The 27,459-nt window shown below is 36.8% G+C and overlaps 1 protein-coding gene across 2 annotated transcripts in view; it reads left to right on the top strand.

Annotated features, from left to right (window-relative positions):
- The window catches only part of LOC124305147 (alpha-1D adrenergic receptor), a 135,868-nt gene continuing 108,409 nt past the window's right edge, over positions 1-27,459 (top strand). For both annotated transcript variants that reach the window (XM_046764237.1, XM_046764234.1), the window contains exons 1-3: positions 1-1,240; positions 23,575-24,201; positions 25,303-25,597. In XM_046764237.1, the coding sequence (XP_046620193.1) occupies positions 23,866-24,201; positions 25,303-25,597 (631 nt within the window). In that variant the 5' untranslated portion in view covers positions 1-1,240; positions 23,575-23,865. The remainder of the gene's footprint in view (positions 1,241-23,574; positions 24,202-25,302; positions 25,598-27,459) is intronic.

Here is a 27,459-nt window from a genome sequence, read left to right as displayed (position 1 = left end):
ACGAGGATCGCGTTCGACGCCCGGCGTCGCGACGCCCGCTAACGTGAATTGACTTGTGCTCGTGTTACGACAGCGATAATTGCCACGTACGAGTAGCGAGGAGTAGAAATCGAGACTTTCAATTTCGAGATAATTACTAGGAGCAAAAAAGCTCTCAACACCGATGATTAACGAAAATTCGGTGAATTTCGAATTTCTATGCTTTTCAGGTTTCGCTAATTTAACTCGTCGATGTCGCGACGTTTTCACGCTTTCGATTTTCTGTCGTTTCGTATCGCTTTTGCGATAGAATTTGAAATTTATACCGACCTGTTTTATTCGTTTCACGCATTAGTGAAAGGTTTCATCATTTTTTCGATTTACTTGAGAATAGTTTTCGGTCCGTTTTTTTTTAACTCGGTTTAACATATCGCAATAAATCGTAGATTTAAGCGATCAGAAAATTACGAGGAAAATAAATAACGGACGGTGTCTGCAAAATTGAACGGAATTCAATTTTCAGTTAAACTTGTAACCCTCGCGATTCTAAAATATAGAAACAAATTAGCACGTTTCGTCAGCAAATAAACATGCAAATTTTTATGCAACGCATGCAATCTGTGACAATAAATTCGTTCTTACGATCGTTTCTCGATTTTTCTCACGTGGAAAAAGTGGTGGAGAAATACATTTGAACAAAAATTACCTAAGACGTGATAAAACAAACATTTTCGAATATTTATTAAACGTAAATATGATAGATTAAAAATACGAACCGAATATATGGATAAAAGACGAGTGATTGAAATTCGAAATACAGACAAAAGTGAGACATTGAAATAAAAAATTTGAAAAAAAAAACAAATCTAAATACGACAAAAGTTTCAATTCTTGTTTTAATTCTCATTCACAGCATGAGTGGATCCTGACCCAGAGAAAAAGTTTTTTTCCCCTACTGAAAATCAAGTGTATTAATAAGTAGGCCTAAACATACATTCGCTAACGTTAAGTGACGCGGCTGGTGAGACGAGAAAAAAAAAAAAGAAAACAAGTAAAAACAAACAACGTACACATCTACAAAACCGCGAATGTTTAAAAATATAATTTGTGGTGTGAACAAGCGTGACAACGTATTAATGAACGCACGTGTCTCGGAACTTTACGTTAATTTGAAAAAGTTTTGGTGTATAAAGAAATAACGTAATAAACGAACGACACGAGAAATCATGCCTGATTGGAGAGGAAATGCGCGGCGACAAATGTGAGTGCAAGTTATTTTTATCTTAGATTGATTCGATTTTTTGTGTACCGTTTCAAAATTCTGTAAGAACTTTCTCAAAGAATGTAGAATGGACTGTTCGAATTATTTATGTGGAGGAAAACTGATCAAGGTCATTTCGGTATTTTTCTATTTTCCATTTCTTCATCTTCCGTGTGAGTTTCTGTGTTTCGGGAATTTGTCTGACCGGTAATTGGTCATTGATAGAAATCGATTTGAATTCGCTTTTTCTGTTCGAGAATATTCACTAAAAAATTGTGTGAATTATTCAACAACTGACAGCTGAATAAAATTAAATACTAGTCTGGTACGAATGACAATTTTTTCAAACTGATTTTTTCTTCCAATCTCTAGCTCACAAAATTTAGCCAGAAAATGTTTCAGAGAATCTTCCAAAAATCGTTCCTATAATTCTCTTTCTTTTGTTTTTGAGCGTGCGAAAGGTTTCTGAAAATTTTTTTCATGATTTTATGAATTTCAATTGTGAAACAATAAAAAAATAGCTTGCTACTTGCACTAATTTCTATCCCAGACATTCAATGACGTTTGTTTCCGAATCGTTCCTGAAATCACGGCCATAAAATTTCTCTAAAATTGTATGAATCGATTGATCAAGAAACTGGGGAATAGAATTCGTAAGCAAATGGTTCGGTAATCGCACTAATTTTTAACTTTTCGTTTCTCTGTTTTCAACGAATAACAATGGAGGTTATTGGCTTTGATCGGTTCGGTACTTTTTCAATTATTTAAATAACAAAATTCCAGAAAATCTAACAAAAATGATGATATCTTGAGAATGGATTAATGGATCTAAATAAAAATTGGTACCGTGAGCCGTTTTGGGTTGCTAATCGCGAACCTAAAGTCATAGTTGCAAAATTTGAATTTGTCGTATTCGATAAGCTGAGAAAAAAAAACTACAGACACTTGTGAAAATTGGCATTCGCCGGTTCGTTGGATCGTTGATCACGAATTTAAAGTCGTATTGCGAAATCCAAAATGGAGATCCAGTATGTTGGAAAAGAATCTAAATATTTCGATTTGAGTAGAAATTGGTAGATTGAGGTTTTTTGGGTCACTGATAACGAATCCAAAGTCAGACTTCAAAAATTCGCAAGGGTGGATCCATTAAAGCGGTTTCGAATAAAAACCATCGTCATATTTTCGTGAAATTTGCTATTCCAGGACTTTGAAATCATTAATCACGAATCTGAACTTGCAGTTCGAAATTTGAATTGGATATTATTCTTTTCCTTCTCTACAAACTTGGAACCTGCACTGTGAGAACGGGAAATACGAGAGCTGGCTCATGGCCAGTCCTCAGCCGCTTGTTATTCGAGACATTCGATTACGTTCGCCTCCGAATCATTTTCGAAAAAAAGGTGAAAAAAAAACTGCAGTAAAATTGTACAAATTATTCGAGTTCGATTTCGAAATCGGCCTTTTGCGTATAAACTTTTCTCGCTGAATTTCGACCAGATGATTTTTTCCCCTCAACTGTTACGTCACAGAATCGCTCAATCGTGCGTATGTGGTGAAAAATTTTCCTCGAGGCGTTGGCAGACCGGCTGCCTGTTGCGCATTCATTCTCCGACTGTGTTCTCGCCTTCGTACATCAATTTCAACGGTTTATATCGTACCTCGAGTTGAGTCCGAGTAGTAAGATCGACGTCCAGTCAGACGCGCGAACTGCTTGTAGAAATCCATGGAAATGTATGCATAAACGCTCGTTTATTCGGTTCTTTTTACGACTGCGTAAATTCGCGTGCCAACTCGAGAATCGCGAGGCTGCTGAACTGTGAGCGAAGCTGGAAAAACAACTAAGTAGGGATTATAAAAAGAAGGGATTGAGCCAGAGGAGAGAAAGAAAGAAACGGTATTTCATTCGGTTTTACGTATTTACTCAACGCTGTGTTTAATCCCTGTAAGTTACATCATTGAAATCGTTTATAAACATGTTGATTGATTTTTGTTGATCCATTGTCTTATATTCTTCTTCTTTCACCTCCACGTACGTGCTTATACGTTATACGGTATTAAAAGAGCTGTGATTTACGTTTCGATGAAAGGATGCGACGATTCTTTTCATTCGGTTTTCATCAAATTTTACAACTATGTAACTTGCGGGGTTTGATCACTCGTTTTATTTATTTTTATCCGAAGTCAGGAGAATTATTACGCTATCAATTATTTGACAGGCGTGATCGGAATATTAAAGATTTATCGAAGAACATAAAAAATCTGTATAATATTTTTTTTTCACCCGTCTTCCAAACTTTTTTAATCAACTCGAGTTTGTGCCAACATTTTTTTTATTTACCTTATTTTTTTAATCCGGATAAATTTGAGGATATATTTTTATCATCGCGCGATCGAATGCAACTGATTTTTTTATTTTTTTTTTTTTTTATTTTTTATGTTTGAGGTAACGACGAATCTTAACTCAATTCAAATTCGTAAATTTTTGCGTTTCCGATTTTATTATCGCTGCTTTGTGAAATGGAGTTCGCCGTCGATTTGAGCGATTGTCAAATTTGAATTTTTGTCAAATTTGAATGTCGGAAAACAATTGCGATTATTAGGACAAAATTATTGAAAAAAATTTTCAATTTTGAAACGTGAAACTCCATTAAGCGTCATTCAATTTTTATCACGCATCCTTTTGTCACAATTTTGAAGACCTTCGAACAACTTTCGTAGAATATTGGGAAAAGAAATGCCGAATCCTCAGTCCTATTTATTTTATCCTCTTATGGCGCAAAGTATTTCCTCATTTCCCTAATCTTACGGATTGAAAGCTGAGAGATGAAAAAGATGAAAATGACGAAAAAATACCCCCCAAGAAATGTTTCAGAATAATTTGCGTTTCAAACAAAGTTCAATTCGATTTCACTTCGTACGAGATTTTCTCAAATATTGTTGAACGCGCAAAAGTAGGTAAGACACAGCGTAAAATTTCGCTCAAAAGTGACACTGAATCGACTGAAGTTTTTTAATAAATTGATCATGGTTCCGGTTTTATTCCTGAAAAAATTAAGAGCGGAGAAACGTAACGAAGCTTTACAGATTGATATCTAATTTCACATTTTATGTATGTACAAACCTCCGCGAAACGCGTGTCATAAAGCACGATAACAGAATTTCATAAATCTGATAAAAATTGCAATTAATTGTGATATCGCATAATATCAGCCCACCCATATTTCTCAGATCAATAATTATTCCGCGAACTTGAAAATTGGACAAGCTTATCGCATATTTTTCAGACTTTCGCAAGACTTGCCAAAGTTAAGCAGCATTTTCAATACAAAAAATACAACATAGTTTTCCGCTAGGTCTCCAATTAATTAACGTCATTCGTTAAATTACAAGCTTTATGATTTCCGCTGCGATTCGAAACGAGAATTAATCAATGATCGTCTATTTCGGTGATAGGAATTCCACATTTTTCATACATTCGCTGATATTAGTTAATTTTCGAAAAAGTTTGCTGACAATGACTTAAAAAATACCAAAAACGAATGGAAGTAATTTTTAAACAAATTTATCATTATCTTGCCTATTCGTTTCTTTTTTTTTTTTTTTTTTTTAAATTTATTTATTTATTTCTGAAGTTTATTAGAATTATGACTCCGGGAGTTACATTTTTCATGAATTTTCATCACAAGTATTTTCATATTCCCTACTACGTAAATAATTTGTCTTCAAAATTTTGTGTTCGTATTGACGAAACGATCTGAAATTTATTCTCTGTCACGTATTTGACTACATCCGTCTGAAAATCTTGAACAAAAACAATACACCGAGAATTACTGCATAAAAAATGATGCATATACGTATTTCTCTTCTCTTGCAAAAAATTTATTTCCAACTAAACGGCGATAATTTTGCAAAAACAATCAGCAACGAGCCACAAAAAAAAAAAAAAAAAAAAACCTTTTTCCTAAATCGAATGGCGTTATAGACTTGAAAGCCAACGCCTGGACTTTTCGCTCACAGTTTATATTCAAAGTTCCGGTAATTTGTCGTATTCGCATATATAGCATACATATCGCGTTTATTATTCTCTTTCACTTTCTTTATTTCCCTTATCAGTTTACTGCGCTCTTCCTCACATTTTTCTACACATTTCCCGCTCGCTCCTCGTGCCACGACTTTTTTTTCATCTCTCATATTTTTCTCTCCCTTCTTTTTTCCCTCGAGATAAATCGCAACATTTGATGTTGAGGCGTGAAATATTGCGACGGAAGTTGGTTCCGATAAAGTTTCATTCATGCGTATTTCCTCCGCGATTCTTTTTTTTTAATTATGCCATGTTTCTTTCGCTCTTTTGCCTCTACCTCATATTCTGTTTATTATTTCACGAAAATTCCTCACCTCGTTGATTTCATCGACCAGCAAACAATCTCGTTTTGAAATAAATTTTATTGTTTTTTTCAACTCGACATTAAGTTATTATTTCGTAAGAATCGAATTTTGCGAAATTTGTCGAACGAGTAAAATGAAAACCGAAATTCGATGAATCTTTTTTTGCCTAATACGGTATTTTACGGATTGCTGTTGAAAATCCGAAATTTCCATATTCCGAATTCTTTCGTGGCGAAACTTAAAGTAAAGATTCGAAACTTTGACGAAACATCAGTTTCGAATGTTCCGAAACTCGACTCTCAAAATTCCGACAAGTCCAAAATTTGAAAATCTGTAACATCAAAATTCCCGTATGATCAAAGATTTTTAGTTCTGTAAATTTTTGGCTTGGTGAAATTTGAGCGCTTTGATCTTTCCTTGTTTTGGATTTTCAATATTTTTACGTTAGTAAAACTTGGATATCTCTACTTCAAGTTTCGCCACCGAATAATTCGGGATCAGGCGCTTTCGGAACTTTTCAAATTCGGAGCTTAAGGTCTGCCCCTATCATGCAAGTTGTTCCCAGGGAAATAAAAATCTGTTTTTAATTCTGTTCGAACCATAGGATAATTCATCAGTGTTACAAAAGCAAGTTTTGAAAAAAAGAGAAAAAAAAAAATAAAAACCCCATTGATTCTAGAGTTGCGAGAACTATGCGAAGAATCATTTATCGAATTCGAGTTGGTCAGGGTTGGATGCCAAGCGAGTCACGGTGGAATGCCTTATACAAACCGAGATAATCTTAATAAATTACACCTCTATTCATACGCCTATGTGTATATTCATCTTTCTAGTTTCTATTCTCGGCTAAGCTCGCGTCGAAGTTGTACGAAAAAAATGCTTTGATTATTATTCGAAGGTGGTAAACGAATTTGATCATAAATCAAATTGAAACTGGGTGCGAAATCGACATTTTTTCGACGAATTTCCGGTACAAAACAGCCTGAATTACATGATGAACAAAATAATATCGATCAAGAAAAGAACCGATTCTTGTCCGCTAAATGAATTCCTTTCCCTCTTCATCCTGCGAGTGGTAAAAAGTTTTTTGGGTAATAAATTCACGGAGGTGGAAATAAAAATGTGTCATTTGGTTAAAAAAAAAAAAAATGCGTGTTCAAAAAATCATTTCAACCTCATAACATAACTTTTCAACTACGAGCACGAAAAGATATTTCAATTTGTGAACATTTAACAGATATATTAGAAAATTTATTACGTTCAATGAAATATCATTTCTCACGAAGGGTAATAAATGTCAATTAAAAAAAAAAAAAAAAAAAAAAAAAAAAAAAAACGAAACTCCTTCAATCGCGTCGAAGTTGAATTAATTATCCAACATAATTTTGATGTATATTCGCGGGTGAAATTTTATTCATTACGAATAAACTGAAGCGGATGTTATTCTGAACGTGTTATTATTCAAACGTACCTTAATTCGCGTAATCCGACAAATTGTTGATAAAAATACCATCGGAATGACAAAGAGCGACACGGTTGGAAATTGTTTCTGGGCTAAGGAACAGCTGGTTTGTCTTTTTCCTCGTTTATCTAATTCTTGACTCGAGCGGCGAGCTGAATATAACTTTGAATTATATGCTGCAACTCGTATCATGTAACAAGCTCGCGGTTGAGAAACTGCAACGGCCTTATGTAACATTATTTATGTCTTGTGAAAAGATATGCATTATCGTGCATTTTGTTTCATTGTGCCAAATAAAAAAAAAAAATCTGTCTCATGTTTTTTTTTTTGTTTTTGGGTATATTGTTCAAGAACTTGCGACCATTTACAAAAAGTTTTTGAATATTGTTTATCGTTATTTCACCGAAAATCGGTGTTACTGCAATATGAAGCAATTTTCGCATTAGACGTTTCAAGGCTAAGAAATACTCTGAAAAACTGTTTATTACATTATTTCAGCTCTGTTTGTATGCTTAGCGATTGTTTTGACATTTATTTCTCTCCTACTCAACAAATATCACTTAATTTCGTTGGGAATTCGGCGTGAAAAATTGATAAACTTTATGAAACGGCAAATTACCAGAAATATATGTATAGTCTATTACTGTACAGATATTTTACGGTGTAGCTAATTCAATGCTTCTCTTTATACTTGAGAAACGGAATTTTATTTCTTCGAAACCCTTTTTCAACGTAATTCAGAACTTATTTAACGGTCAACATTTTTGTGTTTATTTATTTTTTTTATTCTTGTTTCACATAATCTAGTTTACAACTAATTTTCTACATGCTTTCGTCGTATTTTCGCAGCGAATTTCGTGGGCAAAAAGCCAGCCGAATGCTGATAATTTCAAACACTGCTACAGCCGTGCTTGTAGAAATAATCGGACTGTTCAGTTCGTAAATCAAAAAACCGCACGCGCGCGAAAATTTGTTGACTGATACAGTTAAAATGTATTGCAAATAAAAATTCTTTCCCTCTTTACAGAATTACACGGTTTCCAATTACAAACGAATTGAATTCGGTTTTTTACGAATTATCGCAATTCAGGTATCGATAAATTAGAAAATAAAAGCAAGAGTGTCATATCGATATTTCGATGAATAAAGTTCCGAGAATCTTTAACACTAAATAAAGAAACGTCGATTCAGATATTTGTCTCAGTCTTTCCTTAAATTTCGTAATACGGCTTGAGAAATACTCTCCCAACTTTATTCTGTATACAAAATTTATTATACGTACATAAATATTGATGCGGAGTTACACAAACGGGATACAATCTGAATGGAAAATTGCAAACTGCTCGCAGCTTTTTGACGAAATGGGTTTGACTTTAACAGGATTATACGACTGAGATAATTCGCCGAAGTTTATTCCTCTTGAGCATATTTGTTATTCAAATGTTTCTATACCTTATCAAATATACGTATCGAGCAAGGAATCGAAGAGCCGGAAATGAAGTGGGAATAAAAAGAGAGACTGTTGCAACAGAAACGAACAGAAGAGAAAAGGTGAACGAATTTCAGGGGATGTGACCGACAATTTCTACTTCAATGCGAATCTACGAACAGGGAATTCCATGTCAATTCCACGTTTTCAGGTCACCATGTAACAATTTTTAAACGCGCGTTGGAATTTCCGTCGCACATTTTCCATACGCTTAATGAAAATGAGATTTTCGTGACGCTTTTGCGTTGGAAAAAAATTTTCATACATTTATCCTACAATTTCAATATTACGATTTTTGGGGTCGCTGAAACCAAATCTGAAATCGGATTTTCAATATTCAAAACGGTGGATTCAATACGGCGGGAGGAAATTTCAGTTTTTATTTCATCGAGTTGATTTTAGAGTCAGTAGAAAAATTCAAAAATTCGCGACCACAAACCTCTGAAGATACAAATTTCTGTCGAAATCCGACTACTTTTCAAATTTTCAATTGTAAATTTTGAAATTCGATTTGAAAGTCGGATTCAGCACTGAGAGAAATTTTTAGTTCCGGTTACCGCTCAGTCCTTGACTATTTTCATTTTTTACCACAATCGAAAAATACAGTTCTAGGTACAAAATGAAAATTAGTTTTCTAGCTGTTACCGGAAAGTCTACCATCCGTTACTATTCCTTCTCATTACGATCAATGTTACTATATTTTCTTGTAACCCTTGTGAAAATTTAATGCTTGTGCAAGAATAAATTGACGTTAAAGCCTTGTTTAACTAAAAAAGTAGATTAAACCTCAGAAACTGATTTTGCGTTGCAATTACCAAAAAAGGATCTACAATAGCGCAAAATGGTTACGCGTACCTCGTTTTTCCTAATTCCAACAATATTCAAACAGTTTTTTTAACGATACTTGTTTTACTGAATTTCTCAGGCTACTATAAGAAATAAAATTTTTCGAATTTGCGTCCGCCGTATTGAATCCGCCATTTCGAATTCTAGAAATCCGATTTCAGATTCGGATTCAGCAACCTCAAAAACGACGATTTGCCAAATTACAGTCAAATCGATGTATCAGAAAAATCTTTTTCAAATCCCCACACGTGTGTAACACGACTTTTTTTTCCACCCACACGTGTATCGCCGACAATCAAGGGGTTGATCGATTTCTCAAAGCTTCGACTTTAAAAAAAATCACTCAAAAGTCGGGAACAATTAGGGGTTGAAAAAAAAAATAAGCCAGACAGAATTACCCGACGAGCGAAAAATGGTGAAACATTATTCCGAAATTGTCAAATTTCCTCGAGAATCAGACTTTACATGGAAATTGACGCCCGCTCTTATCCACTCGAAATATACACGAGCCGGAGAAATTCTGCAGCTGAGGGTGACAGCTCGCAGCAGGGAAGAATCATTTGTTACCCCCCGCCAGCTGCGCTTCACCCTTTGTTACATGTACATATGTGTAAACAAATACATACACACACACACACACATGAGATCGTGATCCTCATACCGCGACTGTGGGCTGTTGCATTGGAGGTAGTAATTCAGGAAGGAAGCCCGGCTAAAACCCCTTCATCGTTACACCGAGACCGAAAATTCATTTTCTTTCTCCCGCATCCTTTCCACCTGTCGCGTCATTATCGTTGTTATATTTCATCCTGCTTTATTCCTGAATTGTTTTTTTTTTCTCCCCTCCTCCGCCGGACTTGTTCTATTTTACGCTTTTCTTACTTTCACAGCATCGTTTATCCATACCGATGAATTTCTTTCACCCCATTTTGGTAATCAACGTTAAGTGTAGCATTTTGCAGGTCATTCGTCAACTATACTTGAATCAATGTTCGAAATTCTGCTCCGTCAATATTACCGTCTTCCATTTTTCTCACATTTCTCATACCAGCGAGGAAAGAAAAAAGTTTTCACAGAATTTTTGTGTATTCAAATCTATATACCGAAATGCCTTGCTCATTTGTGTATTTTTCTGCATCAGCTTCGTCGATTACGATGAGAAAAGATTTGTGTATGTTAATTGATTGCGTAAAGAACTTTGGTCTGTGATTATTATTATTATTATTATTATTATAGAGAATTTAATTATAGCCATCCTAAAATTTCTCGCATTCTCCGCGTGATTAGTATCGTTTATTGAATTTTGTTTTCAACACTGATACACAAATTTCATTCATGCCGAAATGGATCAAAGAAGTAAAAGGAGAGTTAAAAAATAAGAAAATAACGAGTGTCTCGTTATTTCTCAGAGTTTTCTTCTCAGAACAAGATGAATGGAGGATACTCGAGAATGTGTAGCATTTCAGGTCGCATTTATACAACACATGCATATTATCGTATGCATGTAGTCAACTGTGTAAAGTTCGTCCGGTAATGAGAAAAGTTTTCGTACACATCGTATATACGTGTATACAAATGCATAGAATTGGATGTTGACGTTTTACCCGATCGACGACGGTTTCACCGGAAAGTAACGAAGAGAGTCGAAAAACGGAAGATTGCGTTTGTCAGTCCAGAAGGGGAAGTAGATGAAATTCGAAGGAGGGAAATCGGGACGTGAATTCGAAGTGGAAGAAATATTCCAAGAATCGCGTATCGCGTTTATTTTCTTGTACAAATCCCGCACGTATATTTTTCACATTTCTTTTTTTTGTTTGTTTTTTTTTTTCAAACGATTTTAGATATTTCACGAGTTACAAAAACCTTCGTAAGAATATAAAAGAAACGATCTATATAATTTTTTTCGGAATTGCCAGCTTCGATTCTCTCACGATGAAATCCCGAGAATTTCGTCCAGGGATTTTGTTTTTTATTTACAGATCGCACGATCTAGGGCGTTGAAGATTTTGTTCGAGTGATTCGGAAATCGGTATATTCCGATTGTAAGATTTTATTATTTTTTTTTCACGTTATCGATTTTTATCGGAAAACAAATATTTGGCAAGAGTGAAGGAGGGAATGGAAACCGAATCGGTATAGAAAATTGGATTCAAATTGTGCTTTCATCGGGGAAAATTACATATATCGTCGATACCGGGTGGCAGACAGTACAAATATAACGTACCTACAGGGCATTCCACGAGTTCCGGTAAAACCGTACATACGAATGTGATCGGTCGTGACTGAAACTCGATTCGTTGCTGAGATTCCGAAAGTTCTATCAAACAACGCATTTTGCAAAATTTTTCCGAATTCCTTCCAGATCTCGGAAGACAGACGTATCGAAAATGGCAAACCTCACCGTCTTACAGACAAAAAATTCGTACCAAACGTAGCGGTGTTCTTCGCCCGATATGCTGTGACGTAAAAAACACAATTTTTAACAAATTTGAAACATAATTTTTTTTAATCTCGATCGGAATGCCCCATACACGATACGCGTCTGCGAGGGATGTGTACATGTATCGTATGCCTTGGCAAACGCTGGATGCAGGCCGGTAAATAACCCGATATGAGAAATACAGACGTGGACAATATGACATGCGGAGTATTATGTCCGCGGTTTGTCCGCCGACCGAGTTTGTCGCATCAATGGAGCCAATATTGTCCCAGGAAGCCGTTCCGCGCCTCCATTTTCCTCCTCCAATTCGGAATGGGACAAAATTGACCGTCTGAGATTTTGCGGGAGCGGAAAGCGAAGGGAATCCGTTACCGGAAGTACCGGAAAGGAAGGAAGCGCGGGGGGGGGGGGGGGAGGGGTGAAGAGAACGATTTATTCACCTCGCCGAAGTTTGAGTAGTCCAGAAAGCTTTTCAGATTTTTCAAAGCAGGGATTAATTATTTTTCGGACCCTCGGGCGCGCAACGGGGTGGAAAAAAAAAAGAAAAAAAAACGAATCGCACAGAAGAACGGTAAATTTGTCTTAATCCGGTTTTACGGACGAACGAATGCTTTTTAGTAGTCCCGAAAGCTTCTCGCAAGCTTTCGAAAACTGAGTTACCTCGAAAATAAGAACGAGCCAATAATTGATCCCCTGAAAAGTTCTTTCGTCAATAGATTCTACGGTATTTTTTGAACGATTTTTCTTGTCGGATTTGTTTTACCAGTCTTGAAGGCATCGATGTTTCTAGAAATCCGTTTACTACGTTGAATCTACGAGATATCGAATTGGATCGGAAGTTTTTTTTTTTTTTTAAATCAAATTTCGATAAGTACCATAAATGCTTTACTGGCTTTTGAAACGCGTTCGCGAGTTTTTTATCTTTTTTTTTTTTTTGTTTTCAACGCAGTGAAGAACGGTTAGAATCGGAACAAAAAAGTGACCGGTATCGCTTTTATTATCGAATTTAGCACGGTCTAAAAAGTTTTTAACGGGTTTTAAAACCGATTCAATATCTTTCGAAAATATTTGATATACGAGAATAAGAATTGGGGAAAAATTATAATCCCAAGAATCAGTTTGAGAAAAGTTACTTGGGCAGCGATAAAAAGTGAGGTGAGAATTATTAAAATCCAATGTCAACTAATCCCAAAAAGATTTTCAGGCTTCGGTTAAGAAATTCACGTATTGCTTTTTCAACAATTTACGTAAAAAATCGAACGAAGAGAATGAATACCGGGAATAATCCTGAGCTTAAAAATGTGAGTTACAAAAATTTCCACTCTTCAATTCATCCTCTATCGGAATATGTACATTTTTTTTTTCTCGCGGCATAAATACGAGTACACGAAAAATGTATTACAAGCTTGAAAACGACAGTCAGAAAAGGGGAAGAGCGCAAAGGTGGCTATTAAAATAAGTGGATGTAGCTAAAGAAAAGCGCGAAATGATAGAGGGGGGCGAAAAAACGTGAGCCGGATGGCAAATCGTCTTTCATTTCGTATCGTAATTGAATTTCTTAGGGTGTATAGGTGGGATGGTATTATGTACGTGTCGCTGATCGTGGATCCAGATTTTCTTTCTTACACCCCTATCGACTCTTCTTTCATGTTCGCGGCAGCATTTAGTTGATCCATCCTTGTATACCTATACTCTACGTAACCCTAAAGAACTCTTCGTGCGCCTGTAAAGTAGAATATGCAATATAGCGGGTGTCTGAATTTGAACAAACTTTTCACAACTCGAAATATGTTTCTTCAGAGTTATCGCAGAAAACTTGTAAGGAGATTGAAAAGATATGAAACTTATCGTTACGTTTTTTTTCCGTTTATTGTAAGTTTCATTTAAGTCTGTCGAAAACTATTGCAGATGTTTCATTTATCGATGAAAAATGTTCTATTTCACTGATATTACTTGGGCACTAACAAATTGATTCAATGCAAAATAATTACGTAAAATATAATTGAAAGGTGCTTAAATTTTTTTTTTGTTTTTTTTTTTTTTGTACGATACTATTTTTTTTGAAGATCGGAACAAAGTTACGGACATTTAGTTCAAGCTTCTTGCTTCGGCTGAGGTCTGTGAACGTGTTTTTACTTTTTTTTTTCTTTTTTTTCTTCATATTTTTCGAAATATGTTTTTACACATATATTGTATGTATATTTTGCTCGAGGCTCGAAACAAATTTGAATGGAGACACCCGGTATTATACTTGAGTAGAAATTAATTGATTGCATTTGCTGGAAAGCTTTAGCAGCGTGGCTATCGAGTTACTCGGGTGTAATTAACGCCTCCCGATCAATTTCAACCAAAATCGAGCCTTTCGTTAATTTTTGGGCTTCTTTCTTTGCCCGCCGTAATTTCTTGGAACGATATTCACTTTTTTGTTTTTAATTCCATTTTTGTTCCCCATTTTCTTATCCGATTATTCGCATTTTTTTCATCACTCGTACGGAAAGTAAACCCGAACTCTTAGAAAAGCCTCTAAACAATTTCAGAAGCTGCAAACAAGCAGGCGTATTTTGTTTCACATAGTTTGAAGAGAATTAAATTCATAACAGAGATAATTGTGTTCACCTAAGATTGTCGAACGTTACGTTTCAGGTACTCCAAACTAATTCCAAACATTCTACCTGTCTCTAAATTGGCGAGATTGAGATTTTCGACTCGAAATCTGCATATAAATTTGACTTTTCTTTTTTTGATAAGTCCTCAAAATTCGTCCCTCCTGCAATTTCCAGAACATTTCTGCTTGTTCGAAAAAATTTACTGCGTTGTCTCGATAAATGCTGAATTTGTCTGAAAGAAAAACTCACGAAATTACTGTCGGGTTTTTGGGTGTTTTTTTTTTCTTTTTCTCTCTCTTTTCCACAAACGCCTTCAGCCTTTACAGAATGTTTCGGAATTTCGGCGTGAGATCGATAAACAACGGAGGGAATTCTTAGAAAAATCGTTTTAAAAGTAGGGAAAGATTTTTTTTTCAAATCGGGGGAAACAAGTTTTTTTTACTAACAAATTCTAAAAGCATCCGAGAAATCAGCGGTAAAAGTTACGCCCGATCGGCCGCAAGTTGATACATCCGGCATAAATGAGCTGCGAATTACCACGAGAATTACCTGCTAAAGTTTGAAGGTTTTCATCAGCTTCTGACAAGCTTTACAACACTCTGGGCATTTCATGCGCCCGCCTATCTTTCCTCTATAAATAGATATTTGCTATTTTCGTTCAGGATAGATCGACGATCGGACGTGTTTGTATAGCCGGTTACAATCCATTAGTTCTGAAAATCTTCTTCTTCTACTTCTTTGTTTCCCTGGACTTTTTTTCTTTCCTTTCGTATTTCTTCGCCTTGTTCTCGACGCCGCCACATCATTTTCCCTCTACGTCCGTTGATGGATGACAATCCATACAAGCTACGCTTCTACGCGTACCGTATACACGAATATGCAAGGAATACGGAATCCGTATGCATTAAAAATTTAATTTTCGCACAGTTTTTTGAATCGATAAGCAGTAAAACGTTTTTCGCACTCGTCACTTTCAGGTTTCAAATTTTCGAGGTCGTTTTCAAAACACCAGTTTTCATTCTCAGCGTATGAAATTTGGCTTTGAAACAACGAAGGAGATCAGATGATACGAATACTTTTTTCCCTCGAGTTTTCTTCTCCACGGCGTGGCGAAATTTTCACGAACGTTTTGGATCACTCTACCGTGATTTCAATTTCCGTTCCCGCATTGATTAAAATAGACCGCATCTGGTTTAGCAAGCCATTAGGGAGTATCGTTAAAGCTTTTTTTACCAACTCTACCTATATGTCATCTCGCTCAAGCTGTGAAAACTCTCCCCCCCCCCCCCCCCGCCTCCTTACCCTCCCCTACTCTTTTTGCCTTTCATTCGCGAACCGCTTTAATTTCATTCAGAAAATTTCCCACGCAAATTGGGATACATTGACACGTACTGTTTTTGAAATCTGTGAAAGTCAAAATGCAGTCAACCTGCTACCAAAATTTATGATGTACCGTGAATCAATTAGCTTAAGTTTTGAACGACTCGTCTGTTGTGATATCATTTTCTTTCAAATCGCGACAGGTATTTGAAAACTTGAAATTGAATTTTTCTTATCGTATTATAGACTGATTGAGTAAGTGCTTTTTGGAAGCTTCTCAAAATAACGTATCACATTTTTAAAATCTTTATTAAGAATCGTCAGAATAGAGATGCAACTTTTGGAAACGTCGGGGAATCTTGGAAAATCTACCATTCTAAAAAGGTTCAACTATTTTGAAATTCCAAAAGAAGGTTTTCGAAATTGTGCCTTTTTTTAAATTTTAAATTGTCCACGTTTTTTCTTTAGCTTATTGAATGAAATATCTTCTATCACTTTAGCAAATCATCGAAGGCCCGCAATACATTTTAGGATACTGTAAAATCTTTGAAAATTATTCAAAACTTGTAACAGGTGTTGTCTATCACAAAAAATTGTCCGTAAACACACGAAAAAAAAAAATAATATCGAAGATACAAGGTTCAAACTACATGTATAAAGAAAATTGTTTGGAAATATATTTAAGGATGTAGGATCATTCAATTTTGTTTTATAATCAATTTTGAATGAATTTCTCTATTTTTAGGTAAACTGTATACATTTTATTTTTGTTTAATAAATGAATAAATCAGAGTTATACATAAACATGTATAAACGAAGTTGTATATATTAATTATTTTCGATCATTCAATCATTTATTCATTCATTTGCAAGACTAAAATACGCCTTTTCTGTACATAAATGTTCATTTTTAAATTTAATGCGACAATTATTTCATAACCAGTCTTTTCTTCACAAATAATAACAGTTTGTTGTTTTTACTTGATTTTTACTCATCTTTATTGTTGCCCAATCAGGTTCCTATTTCAATGGCGGATTTTACGGTTTTCCTTATATAGATTTCATTCTCGTAGATGGATTCACACTTTTAATTGTTATAAACTTGTGAGGACTGTTATGTTCTCATTTACCACTTTGGAAAAATGTGACTAGACTTCGTCTGATGAGAAAAAAAAAAAAAATATGATTGTAAAATTGGATGTATTGAAACGTGCAAATAGATTGAAAATGTGGGCTACGAGATATTGATTAGATGTTGATTCTTTGGCGTCTTCTCGTAGTTGATTTACGTAGTAGGCGCGCTATTTAAGCTATTATAAGCTTGAAATCCGCTGAAACGATTTCAAGACCCTGAAATGAGGTGAATCAATAGCGAAACTCACTGGAATTCACGTGTATTTGAGTTTCTCAACTCACTTCATGGCAATCTTTTGACGATCCCGAAATTTATTAAGAATTATTCATTGCCAACCTAAAATTGTTTAACGTGGGTGCAAATTTTTTTTAAATTATTCAAGGCTCTCGATTGGATACTCGTAAAAAAATATACAATTTTCCTCCATCGTATGTTTGAGACTCAAAAGACCTGAAAATACCGCATGCTTTTTTTAAGCCATCAATATCCTGGTGACTTTTGCTACTTTTTAGAATTAATAGTTGAGAGTAATTGAAATGCCAGACCATTCTGAGCCAAACGTGGCTGTCAACGGATAAGCTTTCAGCCACGCGTTTGGTATAATTGCAAGCGCCTGCGGAACAAATTTCTGTGACGATCAGAGTACCCTTCGAATTCTCAAATTCCCGTACCTTTGATGTATCTGATGTTCGTCAGTTACGCATCAACGGTGATAAAAGCGAATGACAGAATAAATGCCTCGTTCTCGTTTCCTGTTTTGATTGAATTTTGCATCAAGCTTTGATGACATATCAATTTTGCATAAAGTGGTTGAAAATTTATTATTGGAATACCATTCCATCCGAATTCGAGTATTTTGAACAATTTAGGAAATATTTTAGGTGGTAGTTTTTCAGCTTGCAAATTCTTTGGACCGATTCTAGCCATTTTATATAATTTTTACACTGAACTTAGACTTTGGTAATATTTTCAGCGATTTTCCGTACTTGCGAAACTTTTTATAGAATTTCTTTACAACTTTAAACGATTGTACATTTGTCTTCGGAATATTTTTGCTGTTTCCAGCTGTCATCAGAGTTATTTCGGGGCTCGTTTGGTCATTTTGTGTAAATTATTACCCATGTTTGAACAATTCGAGTTACCTATGAAATTACAAAATGTCGATCATGCCACATTAAGTTATACCCGGAATTGTCGCCTGGCATGCATTTGTAGAATTCCTCTCACGCGCACCTCGAATAATACAGACACGAAGGTTGACTCCGAGGTGTAAAACGTTCATGTCGGCCTGACATTGACTGATGTTCGGTCTCAATTTATATTTCTCTTACCGCCGGGAACCGCATTGTCAGCTCGAAATAGGTTTAAACTAAGTGGAATTTTTCGCAACACGCGTTACGCGCACCAGCTGTTTATATTTTACGTACAAGCTCTCCATAGACGGGATTAAAAAAAGAATATTGTAGATACACCGAAGAAAGACGCGTAGAAAAGAAAAAAAAAAAAAAAAAAAAATTAGAACCATAACAAAAACTAATTCCGAAACCCTGATCATGAATCAAATGATTAAACACGACGTCGAGGAAAAAACAGCGATCGGTTCTGTGTCAGAATTAATTTTGAATAATAATTGCTAAAAATTTTAGTATCACGATCCTGTTGTTGATTTTCGTTTTTATCTAATCCGTTTCAATCCCCATAATTTGTATGTTCCCCATCTTCTATCTTCAAAAATAATATAAAAAATATGCTAGCTTCTCATGTATCAATAAGAATTTGGACACCAATATGGCGGAGAGTTGGCGATCAGCTGATCGTGTTTTAAGTCATTTGTACGATTACTAGGGCACTAAAAGCTTCGTGCAGGCTGTCAGACTTTCATTTTGCAGTATCGAGTAGAAGCGGAATGACATATGGGGTTGAAAATTTTGTTTTAAAACAAATACTCGATTGGGTGGCCGACTTTTACCCACAAGATGGCGGCTGGTGATACTAAGTAATTTCATCATTGTATAGTTCACGGAGCTCGGAACAAAATGGTGAGAGCAATCACCGCGGGGATGAAGACATACGACGTAAAGGGTACGAGGTGGCACGAGGCTCTCTGATTGGTTGCGCCATCTTGGAAGTTGCACATGTGTTGCCGCCTGGCGGCAAATGTTAGCGTCCCTAACCTAAAAGATCACCGATGTAGTTAGCCAAATTGCATACAATTGGTATAGCATCTTATTTTGCTCACCAGATAGCACCACAAGCGGAACTTCCAATATGGCGTTGAACCGACTTCCCCTTACGTCACGTCCTGCGCCTATGCTCTCACCTTATGCGCCTTCCATTCTATTCCTAGATCCATGATACAGTTTCCCTAGATACCTGTGTTACCGTAGTCTCAAAATTATCAAGATGAAAAAATGAATTTCGATGAAGAAAAAAAGATGACATATTTTTTTTTAACAAGTCCGAATCGGATAGTTATATTTCTGTACAACCGATGAGCGTTTATTTGATTGCTCAAACGCGTCTGCTGATTTATTACACCTGTGTGTGGATCCTCGCGTGCGAATACAGCTGTACATTCGCAAACTCGATTCGTCATCACCCGTGTGTGCTTAGAGTACATTACGGGTATGAGAAAATCTCACAACTTTATTACTCGCGATACACGTGCCCGTCTGTATGGTCTTCTTTACATCTGTATGATACGATGTGAGCTTAACGAAAACCACATTCGTTCATTTATTTACTATATTAAGTAAAGGATCGTTAAAATATTTTGACAGCTCATTAAACACGTTTTTTTCCCCCTTCTTTCAAGTAGGCTGCACGCTATCATTTCGTCGCCGCTTTTACGTCTACAATAAATTAATGTAAACTAGTCGGTATGTATATAGATTAGTGGAATTCTTTTTTCGTGCATACGTTTACCAGATGGCTCACACTTTTTTTTTTTATCGATGATCAATGAACTATTTTTGATGCCGGTAGAGAATTTTTATTTTTTTCTCATAGCAACGTTTTCGATATGATTTTCGCAAGGTGCATAAGAGTGATATTAATCTTTCTCTTGATGGAATTTTTGATAATCTTGTTCTGTTCAACTCTCACTAACATAAGTCAGATTCAGCTAATTTTGAATTCTAAAAATTTGATGAAAAACAGTTTCTCGTAATCGTCGGCGTTGGAGTTAAATGTTTCGAGGACATCGCTTCAATGTTTCCGTTTATATTTCTCTTCATGAACTGAGATTACAGGTCGAATCACACCAGTGAGTCAATTCCAAGAAGGATATCCTGCACCCTGAACTTCAGGTCACGTACGCGGAAAAACTGAGGGTCATAAAATTGTAACAACGTAATGCGGAAGCAAGGATAGTAAAAGCAGAGCTGTAGCACCATTAGCAACCGAGCAGCAGCAAGGAGCGGGGCCGGTGAAATCGAGTCGAGGGAATAGCTCGTAGAATAGTTGGAACAGCATTGCTTAAAATACCATGAAATACTTGAAAAATTCCATGAAATTATACGTGTTTTTTAAACGATACGAGATGTTGTAATATGCGTATAAAGTCGCGTGAATTGCTTCCAAAATGATCATCAGATAGTATGAAATTATAGTTTTGGAATTGTCACTATTACTACTATCAACACTTGACTAATATTATCACTGTCACTATTACGATCATTTTCATTTCACTATTACTATCACGATTGAAACTATTGCTCTTATTGCTACGACTACCACTATTAACACTTGACCAATGTTATCATTATCACAACTATTGCCACTATTGCCACTTCACTATTACTATCACTTTCACAACTATTTCCAGTATTAGCACCACTACCACTATTAACACTCGTCTAATATTATCACCATCACTATTATCACTGTTTTCATTTCATTATTATTATCACTATCGCAACTATTGTCACGACTACCGTTATTCACACCTGACTAATGTTATCATTATCGCAACTATTGCCACTCAACTATTACTATCACTGTCACAACTATTGCCGCTATTGCTACTTCACTATTACTATTACTATCACTATCACAACTATTGCTACTACTACCGTTTCCCTATTATTATCACTATCACATCTATTCCCAGTATTACCACCACTACCCTTATTAACACTTGACTAATGTCATCGCTATCAAAACTATTGCCACTACTATCATTTCACTATTATTACTACTATTGCCATCGTTGCTACTATTGCTACTATTAGATACTGTGAGATGTGAGTGAATTCCGGGCACTATTCAATGGTTTAACATCCTGTGGAATGTTTGTGAAGCTTATGAAATGCATATAACAGACCATGAAAACTTAGTAAAATATAAAATTCTTATATGGGATACCGCCTTGAACCGAGTACGTGCTTCCGTTTTGAACAACGTGACGCCATGAAACGACGAGAGCGTAGATTTGTTATTCACATTTAGTTCCTCCACCCGTTTCTTTCGTTTTTGTTTATTTATTTACACATATATTTTTTGTCCGTTTTTCTTCGGTGATAAAAAGAAAAACACAAATTGCTGTCGTGAATTATCACCGCAAAGTGTAAGTGGGTGCAGGTATACAATATATATATATCTATACATGGATGTGTATTATACATTATATACCTGTTTTAAGGGTGGTGGTAACGCGTAGCAAGGTAAACATGGAGCGATAAATTTTCGCCGGTGAAACCGCAGCTCTCGTCTTAGCAGCCAGGATCGCGACAGATGTTGTGTACGATAAAAGATAAGAAATGAAACCCTAGGGGAATGAAATAGGTGTACCATGTATAATATGAAGTTGTCACTGAGCTGTGGGAATAAAACGAGAAATATGACGGTGATGAATGAAACACCACACTATACTATGTTTCACTCCGACGATATCCGGTGTGTTTTATATTTTTATTCTTACTATTTTTTTCCCCCTACACGTTTCAAATAAAATATTAGTTCAATAGTTATTTTGAAGACAACTAATTCATTGATTGTAAAATTTGTTACACGTTATTTCAATTTTAATCCAAATTTAACTGAGACTCAAGATTTTGTAAAATATTTTCGGATTTTGGCTTCCCAGTGTCGATGAATTTTCTTTCTCGCGTACAGCCAAAAGTTTAATGAAAATTTCTGCAGTCACGTTTCCACGAATTGAGGAACCGTAGGTGTCGTTGTAATGTCTACAAGGAAACGTTGGTCGTGATCTTCAAATCGTTCGTTGATCGTGATCTTGAAAACGTCGAGAGGGAATTCATCGCTCGAGGCGAAACTCTGCGGGAGTTGATTTTCTGGCAAGTGTCGACGGGAAAAGGGTGATTCGAGATAAGATCTAGAATGTTTTCCGAACTGTTATACGTACAGTGGGCTAGGTCGGTTTGACGGATGAAGCTTTCAGGATTGAGAGTGAGCCGATGTTAACACAAGTAGGTTACCATCTGGGAATCGTGTTACCAGTGCGGAGAGCCGGGCGTTTAACGGTTCTCGAAATAAGTCGGTCGAGAAGATGTTATACACTCGGTGAAGGGTCGTTCCATCTCTCTTTATTTTTCGGTTCATTAATTAGAAGCATGCCGAATTTTATGCGTTCGGTGAAATTGCGCAATAAACATGCAAAAATGGTTTTGGGTTTTTTTGTAACATGTGTATCGAGAATCCCACTTTCCGTGCCCGTGAAACGTGTGAGAAGTGGCGCCTTTTCTCTTTTATACAGACTAGTTAGATTTTTGGGGGCAGAGTTGAAGTTCTGAATTTGAAAAGTTACGAAAGCGCCTGATTTCAATTATTTGGTTGCGAAACTGGAAGTAAAGAAGTCGAACTTTTACGAAACAACAAAGTTTCGATTAGCTGGAAACTCCTCGGCTCAAAGTTCCGAAATGCAGGATTCCAAAAATCCAAGTCCCAATAGAGCAAAATTTCGATAGATAAAGTTTTGACGTAGTAAAGTCCCGAAAATTAAAACATTCTCACACAGCGTAGGTTACTCAACGAGTGGGCGTAAGAAATGAGAAAAACCAAAAACTAGAATAACTATGATTCCGCATATAAAAATATCGAAATCCAAAACAATGAAAGATCAAAGTGGTGAAATTTTACCAAGCCAGAAATCAACGGTACTGAAAATCTTCGATCATTCAGAACTTTGATGATTCAGATTTGAAAATTTCCTCATATTCTCACTTTCGGAACTTTGACTAGTCGTAGTTATGCCCTTTCGCCATTTTGTTGTTTTGGAATTTGGGACTTTGAAATGGAATGAATTCTACAAATTTACTGTTGCAATTTCTTAGAATCTATGCCATTTTTTTATTTCTGCCTCAAATAAAAATGCTTGTAGTGTTGTTGTTCAAAATTGTGTCTAGAATGGGGCTCTTAAGCCCTTTTTCACGATCGGACACGTGGACTTCGATATTTGGAGATTCGTACGTGAATGTCGAAATCGACCCAGACACCCTCTTAACCTTTAAATCCCCGCTGATTTTAATGTATATTCCAATAATCCACATTTATATTATATGACTATAGTTTGGCCAAGCGACGGCCTAAAGTTTAATAGATTCCCCATTGAAATGGGTTTAATTATATCTTGAATTTTCAAAAGCTCCCGACGTAATTGACCTGATAAACTGCGTTGCTCTAATTTTCAGCTGACGTAGATCAACAGTGGAAAATAAGAACCGCAACGAGTATTGACGAATCATGCGATGACGATGGCGGGATCGAGGGAGAATACGAAGCCCGTTGAGGAGCTTGCAAGAGTCGGTAATAAAGCGTGGCAGTGTAGCCGGGGAAGGAAAATTCGAAATGAAGCTACCGCAAGGGAGGTAAATATTGTTTGAAATAAAGAAGGGCTTGGGCAGCTGGAGAGGAGGACCGGGCATAAGGATGCGCGGGTTGAGAAGAGCCACTGGCAACAATGTGACATTGTTGAGACAAAGATGTTGATGAGCGGTGGGAATCTATCGACCAGTTTAACAAGCAACTTAACCACGGTGCTTCGGCATGTGACCAGCTGCAACGACACTCCCTTCAACGGTTGCCTGTCCGGCTGCAGTCTCGGACAGGGTGCTGCCGATTCAAGTACCTCCCTATGGGCGCCGTATGATCACTTTTGCACCGTTGAGTACGACTCGGCCCTGTTATGCAGACCATGCGACTACCTCGACTGTGACGTCAACGTATCCCTCGTCCTCAGCGGCCTCGAAAACGTCGAGGGAATGTTCCTTACCCAGTTCCCCATGCTCAGAGACTGCAACTCCACGGTACTTGAAGAGGTTAGTATTCGTTGTCTTCCAGGATTTTGTCGCATGATTGACATTTCGACCTGTTTCATCCACTTGTTGATTTCTTCCATTTCCAAGCGTTTCCATTTTCAAATCATTTCGTGATCATGTTGTTGAACTGGTGCCGTGAGATGCAGGAATTCTTAAACTTTTCATCCGTTCTCTTGTTAGTATTCTTCTTTTCATTCGGATACCGAAAAGTGGTCTTCTTCGGATTGTTTTTATCTTCAGAACCTTCTCGAAAAACTTTCTCAATTTCTTATAGCTGTGTATCTTCTATTAAGCTTGCTTCTTCATCGGCTTCCTCGACTTTCTCTTATCTTCAAAATATACTCGAACAACTTCATCTACACATTATAGCCGTACCTTTCATTTCATCTGGTTCTTTGTCTTTTGTTGTCTTTTTTTGTAATTTTTGAAATATAATTTTGTTACACAAATTTACACTGTCAGTTTCATTTGCTTTTTCGATATCTTCAGTTTGTCTCCATTTTCAAAACCCTCCACAACAACTTCCTTGCCTTTTTATAGTTTTATCTTCCATTTCACCTGATTTTAAATATTCTCCTTTAGCTTCTTCTTTACTTTTAAAACCTTCCAAAGTAAATTTTGCTACCTACAATCACATCTTCTACTCCATCTGCTTCTTAATTACCTCCTTCAGCTTTTCCTTGTACTTAAAATCTGCTGAAACATTTTTTTCTGCTTCTCACAACCTTGTAACATTTTTCTTAATCTGCTTCTTTAATTCCTTCAACATCTTTTCACCTTTCAACCCTTGCGAGACCAACTTTTGTCACTTGAAGTTACATAATTTATTTCACCTATGACTTCATCATCTTTTCATCCGCCAAAGCTTCGAAAACGCGTCTCTCTCCTCATTCCAACTGAACCATCAATTCAATTTGCTTCTTCATCTTCGTTTTCAGATTTTCAACTTCTCCAAAACCAAATTTCTCCTTTCAAAACAACTCTTCCCACGTCTATAAGTCATCGTTTCCTATCATCATCATCTTCAACGTTTCCGGTTCCTTCTTCATCGCCGACTTTCAAACACATTTCATACATCTAACAACCCGTTCGCTTCAACAGTTGCTCGAGTGCTCAGCGACGAACGATCCTACGGTCTCTGACATACCGGTGACGTGTACGCGTCGCTTACAGCGTCCATCCTGGAGCGTCAAAGGCAAACGGTTCGACTGGACTTTCCTCTTCGTCGCGGTTTTCATAGTCGCTGGTGGCTTGGGCAACATCCTTGTCTGCCTGGCCGTTGGCCTGGATCGACGACTCCATAACGTCACAAACTACTTCCTCCTTTCGCTCGCGGTTGCTGATCTCCTCGTCAGCCTCTTCGTCATGCCGCTCGGCGCCATTCCCGGGTTTTTGGGTGAGTCCTTAAATTTTTTTTTTGCCAGTGTCCATCCTTTCCAGATAAATGCGGGACAGGCAGAAGTTTTTCCGCGGCTTCGTGGAGCTTTTGTGAATACTCGCGGCGACCCTTCTTTCCCCTTTTCACCAAGTATCTGCTCTGACAAGTATACAACATACAATACACAATGCAACGACATTAATCACAGTTTTCTCAGAGACTGCAGCAGCCCCCCCCCCCCCCCTCATTTTTTACGCTTATGAGTTGATCTTCTCGCGCCCTCTGAAGAGCTCTCCTTTTAACAAACTCCCACCCATGGGTTCTTTTGATAACCTGCTTTGCCCCTCGTTGCTCCGCTGGGAACTCCCTTGAATTCACCGTTCATCACAACGGCGTAAAAACACAGCCCGAACAAAACTGAGCGAACGAGTTTGTCCAGGGTCAGGAGGCATATCATTAAAACCTCTTGGTTAATGGACGGGTGCCTGAAATTCATATTATATAAGCTTGGGAAACATAATTCGTTAAGAAAGAAAGGGGACAGGCATATAAATCTTAATTTTTTCTCCCTCATTTACGTATCTTTCTTAACTGGTAGCGAAAAGGAGAAAATTATCGTCCGTCCAGACCTTAATCCTATACTCTGTAGCGATAATGATAATTCGACACACTCTTGGATTTGGTTGTCAATCTAATATTTATTTTTTCCCGAGCGAGAAACGATTTGAAACAAGCGTCTTTAGGCTGATCGTGAGCCAGCCTTTGAATTTCCCGTTTTCACACTGCAGGTTCCAAATTCACAAAAAAAAAAAAATATGTATTAATATTTAATTCAAATTTCGAACTACACACTCAGATCCGCGATTAACGATTTAAATGCTTTCAGGCACCATATTACATGAATCCACTATAATGGATCCACCATTACAAATTTTGGAAAAAGGATCTTGGGTTCATTATCGGCAACCCATAAAACCTTCATTCACAAATTCTAGCCTGAATCCGAATATTTCTATTTTTTTTTTTCTTCCACCACATGGGATTCACCATTTTCGATTTCGCGAATCTTACCTCAGATTCATGATCAGCCACCAAAAAAACCTGACAGTACCAATTATCATTCAAATCCGTTCATCCATTCCCAAGATAACATCGTTTTTATTTGATTTTTTGGAATACCGGTCTCTACATAATTCAAAAGGTACGGCACCAATCTAAGTCAAAACCCGATCAGATCTAAGTTTGGAAAATCCACGTCGATCGAGATCAAAATCATCTTTTCGTCTCCTAACTTTTAGGTAATACCACGTTGAAAAAAAATAATCCGATGTCAATTTGGTTTCAACATTTTTATTGTTTCACTTTTTTGCCACTGTAACGATCGATGATATGATAATCGGTGTAATTTGTGTTAAAAATATGGACTGCGTGCGAAGGGTTGTTTTTCCGAGATTAGGGACGACGGACCGAAGGGTCAGGTTAGCTGGTGACACTCGCATTACGGGTGATTGATTACAGTCATCCGCTGCTCTGTTCGAATGCATTCACCCGTGACTCGTTGAATCGGTATTTAATTACGAACAATCGCGTTATAAAACGACCGCAAAAACTTCCCTGTGAAAAATGTTGACCTCCCCTCGTTCGTATCGCAGCGTGTATCATGCCCCGAACTCAAAATTGGTTTACAGAGCTTAATCCAGTTTCCAACACTTCTACTCTGTAATACACATATTAAAGGGAACAGCGCCCTGCAAGCTTTGAACCGAGTTGCAAAGTTGTTATTAGATGGGTGAATGGTGCATCGTGATCCTGCGCTGTTTCTCGGTAATACGGACATGTATCCCGTGTAACAGCTCGTTACCTAAAACTTGATAATCAAA

The sequence above is a fragment of the Neodiprion virginianus genome, chromosome 5 (genome assembly GCF_021901495.1).
Source record: "Neodiprion virginianus isolate iyNeoVirg1 chromosome 5, iyNeoVirg1.1, whole genome shotgun sequence".
NCBI classification, from domain to species: Eukaryota; Metazoa; Arthropoda; class Insecta; order Hymenoptera; family Diprionidae; genus Neodiprion; species Neodiprion virginianus.
This window is presented reverse-complemented; position numbering and strand designations above follow the sequence as displayed.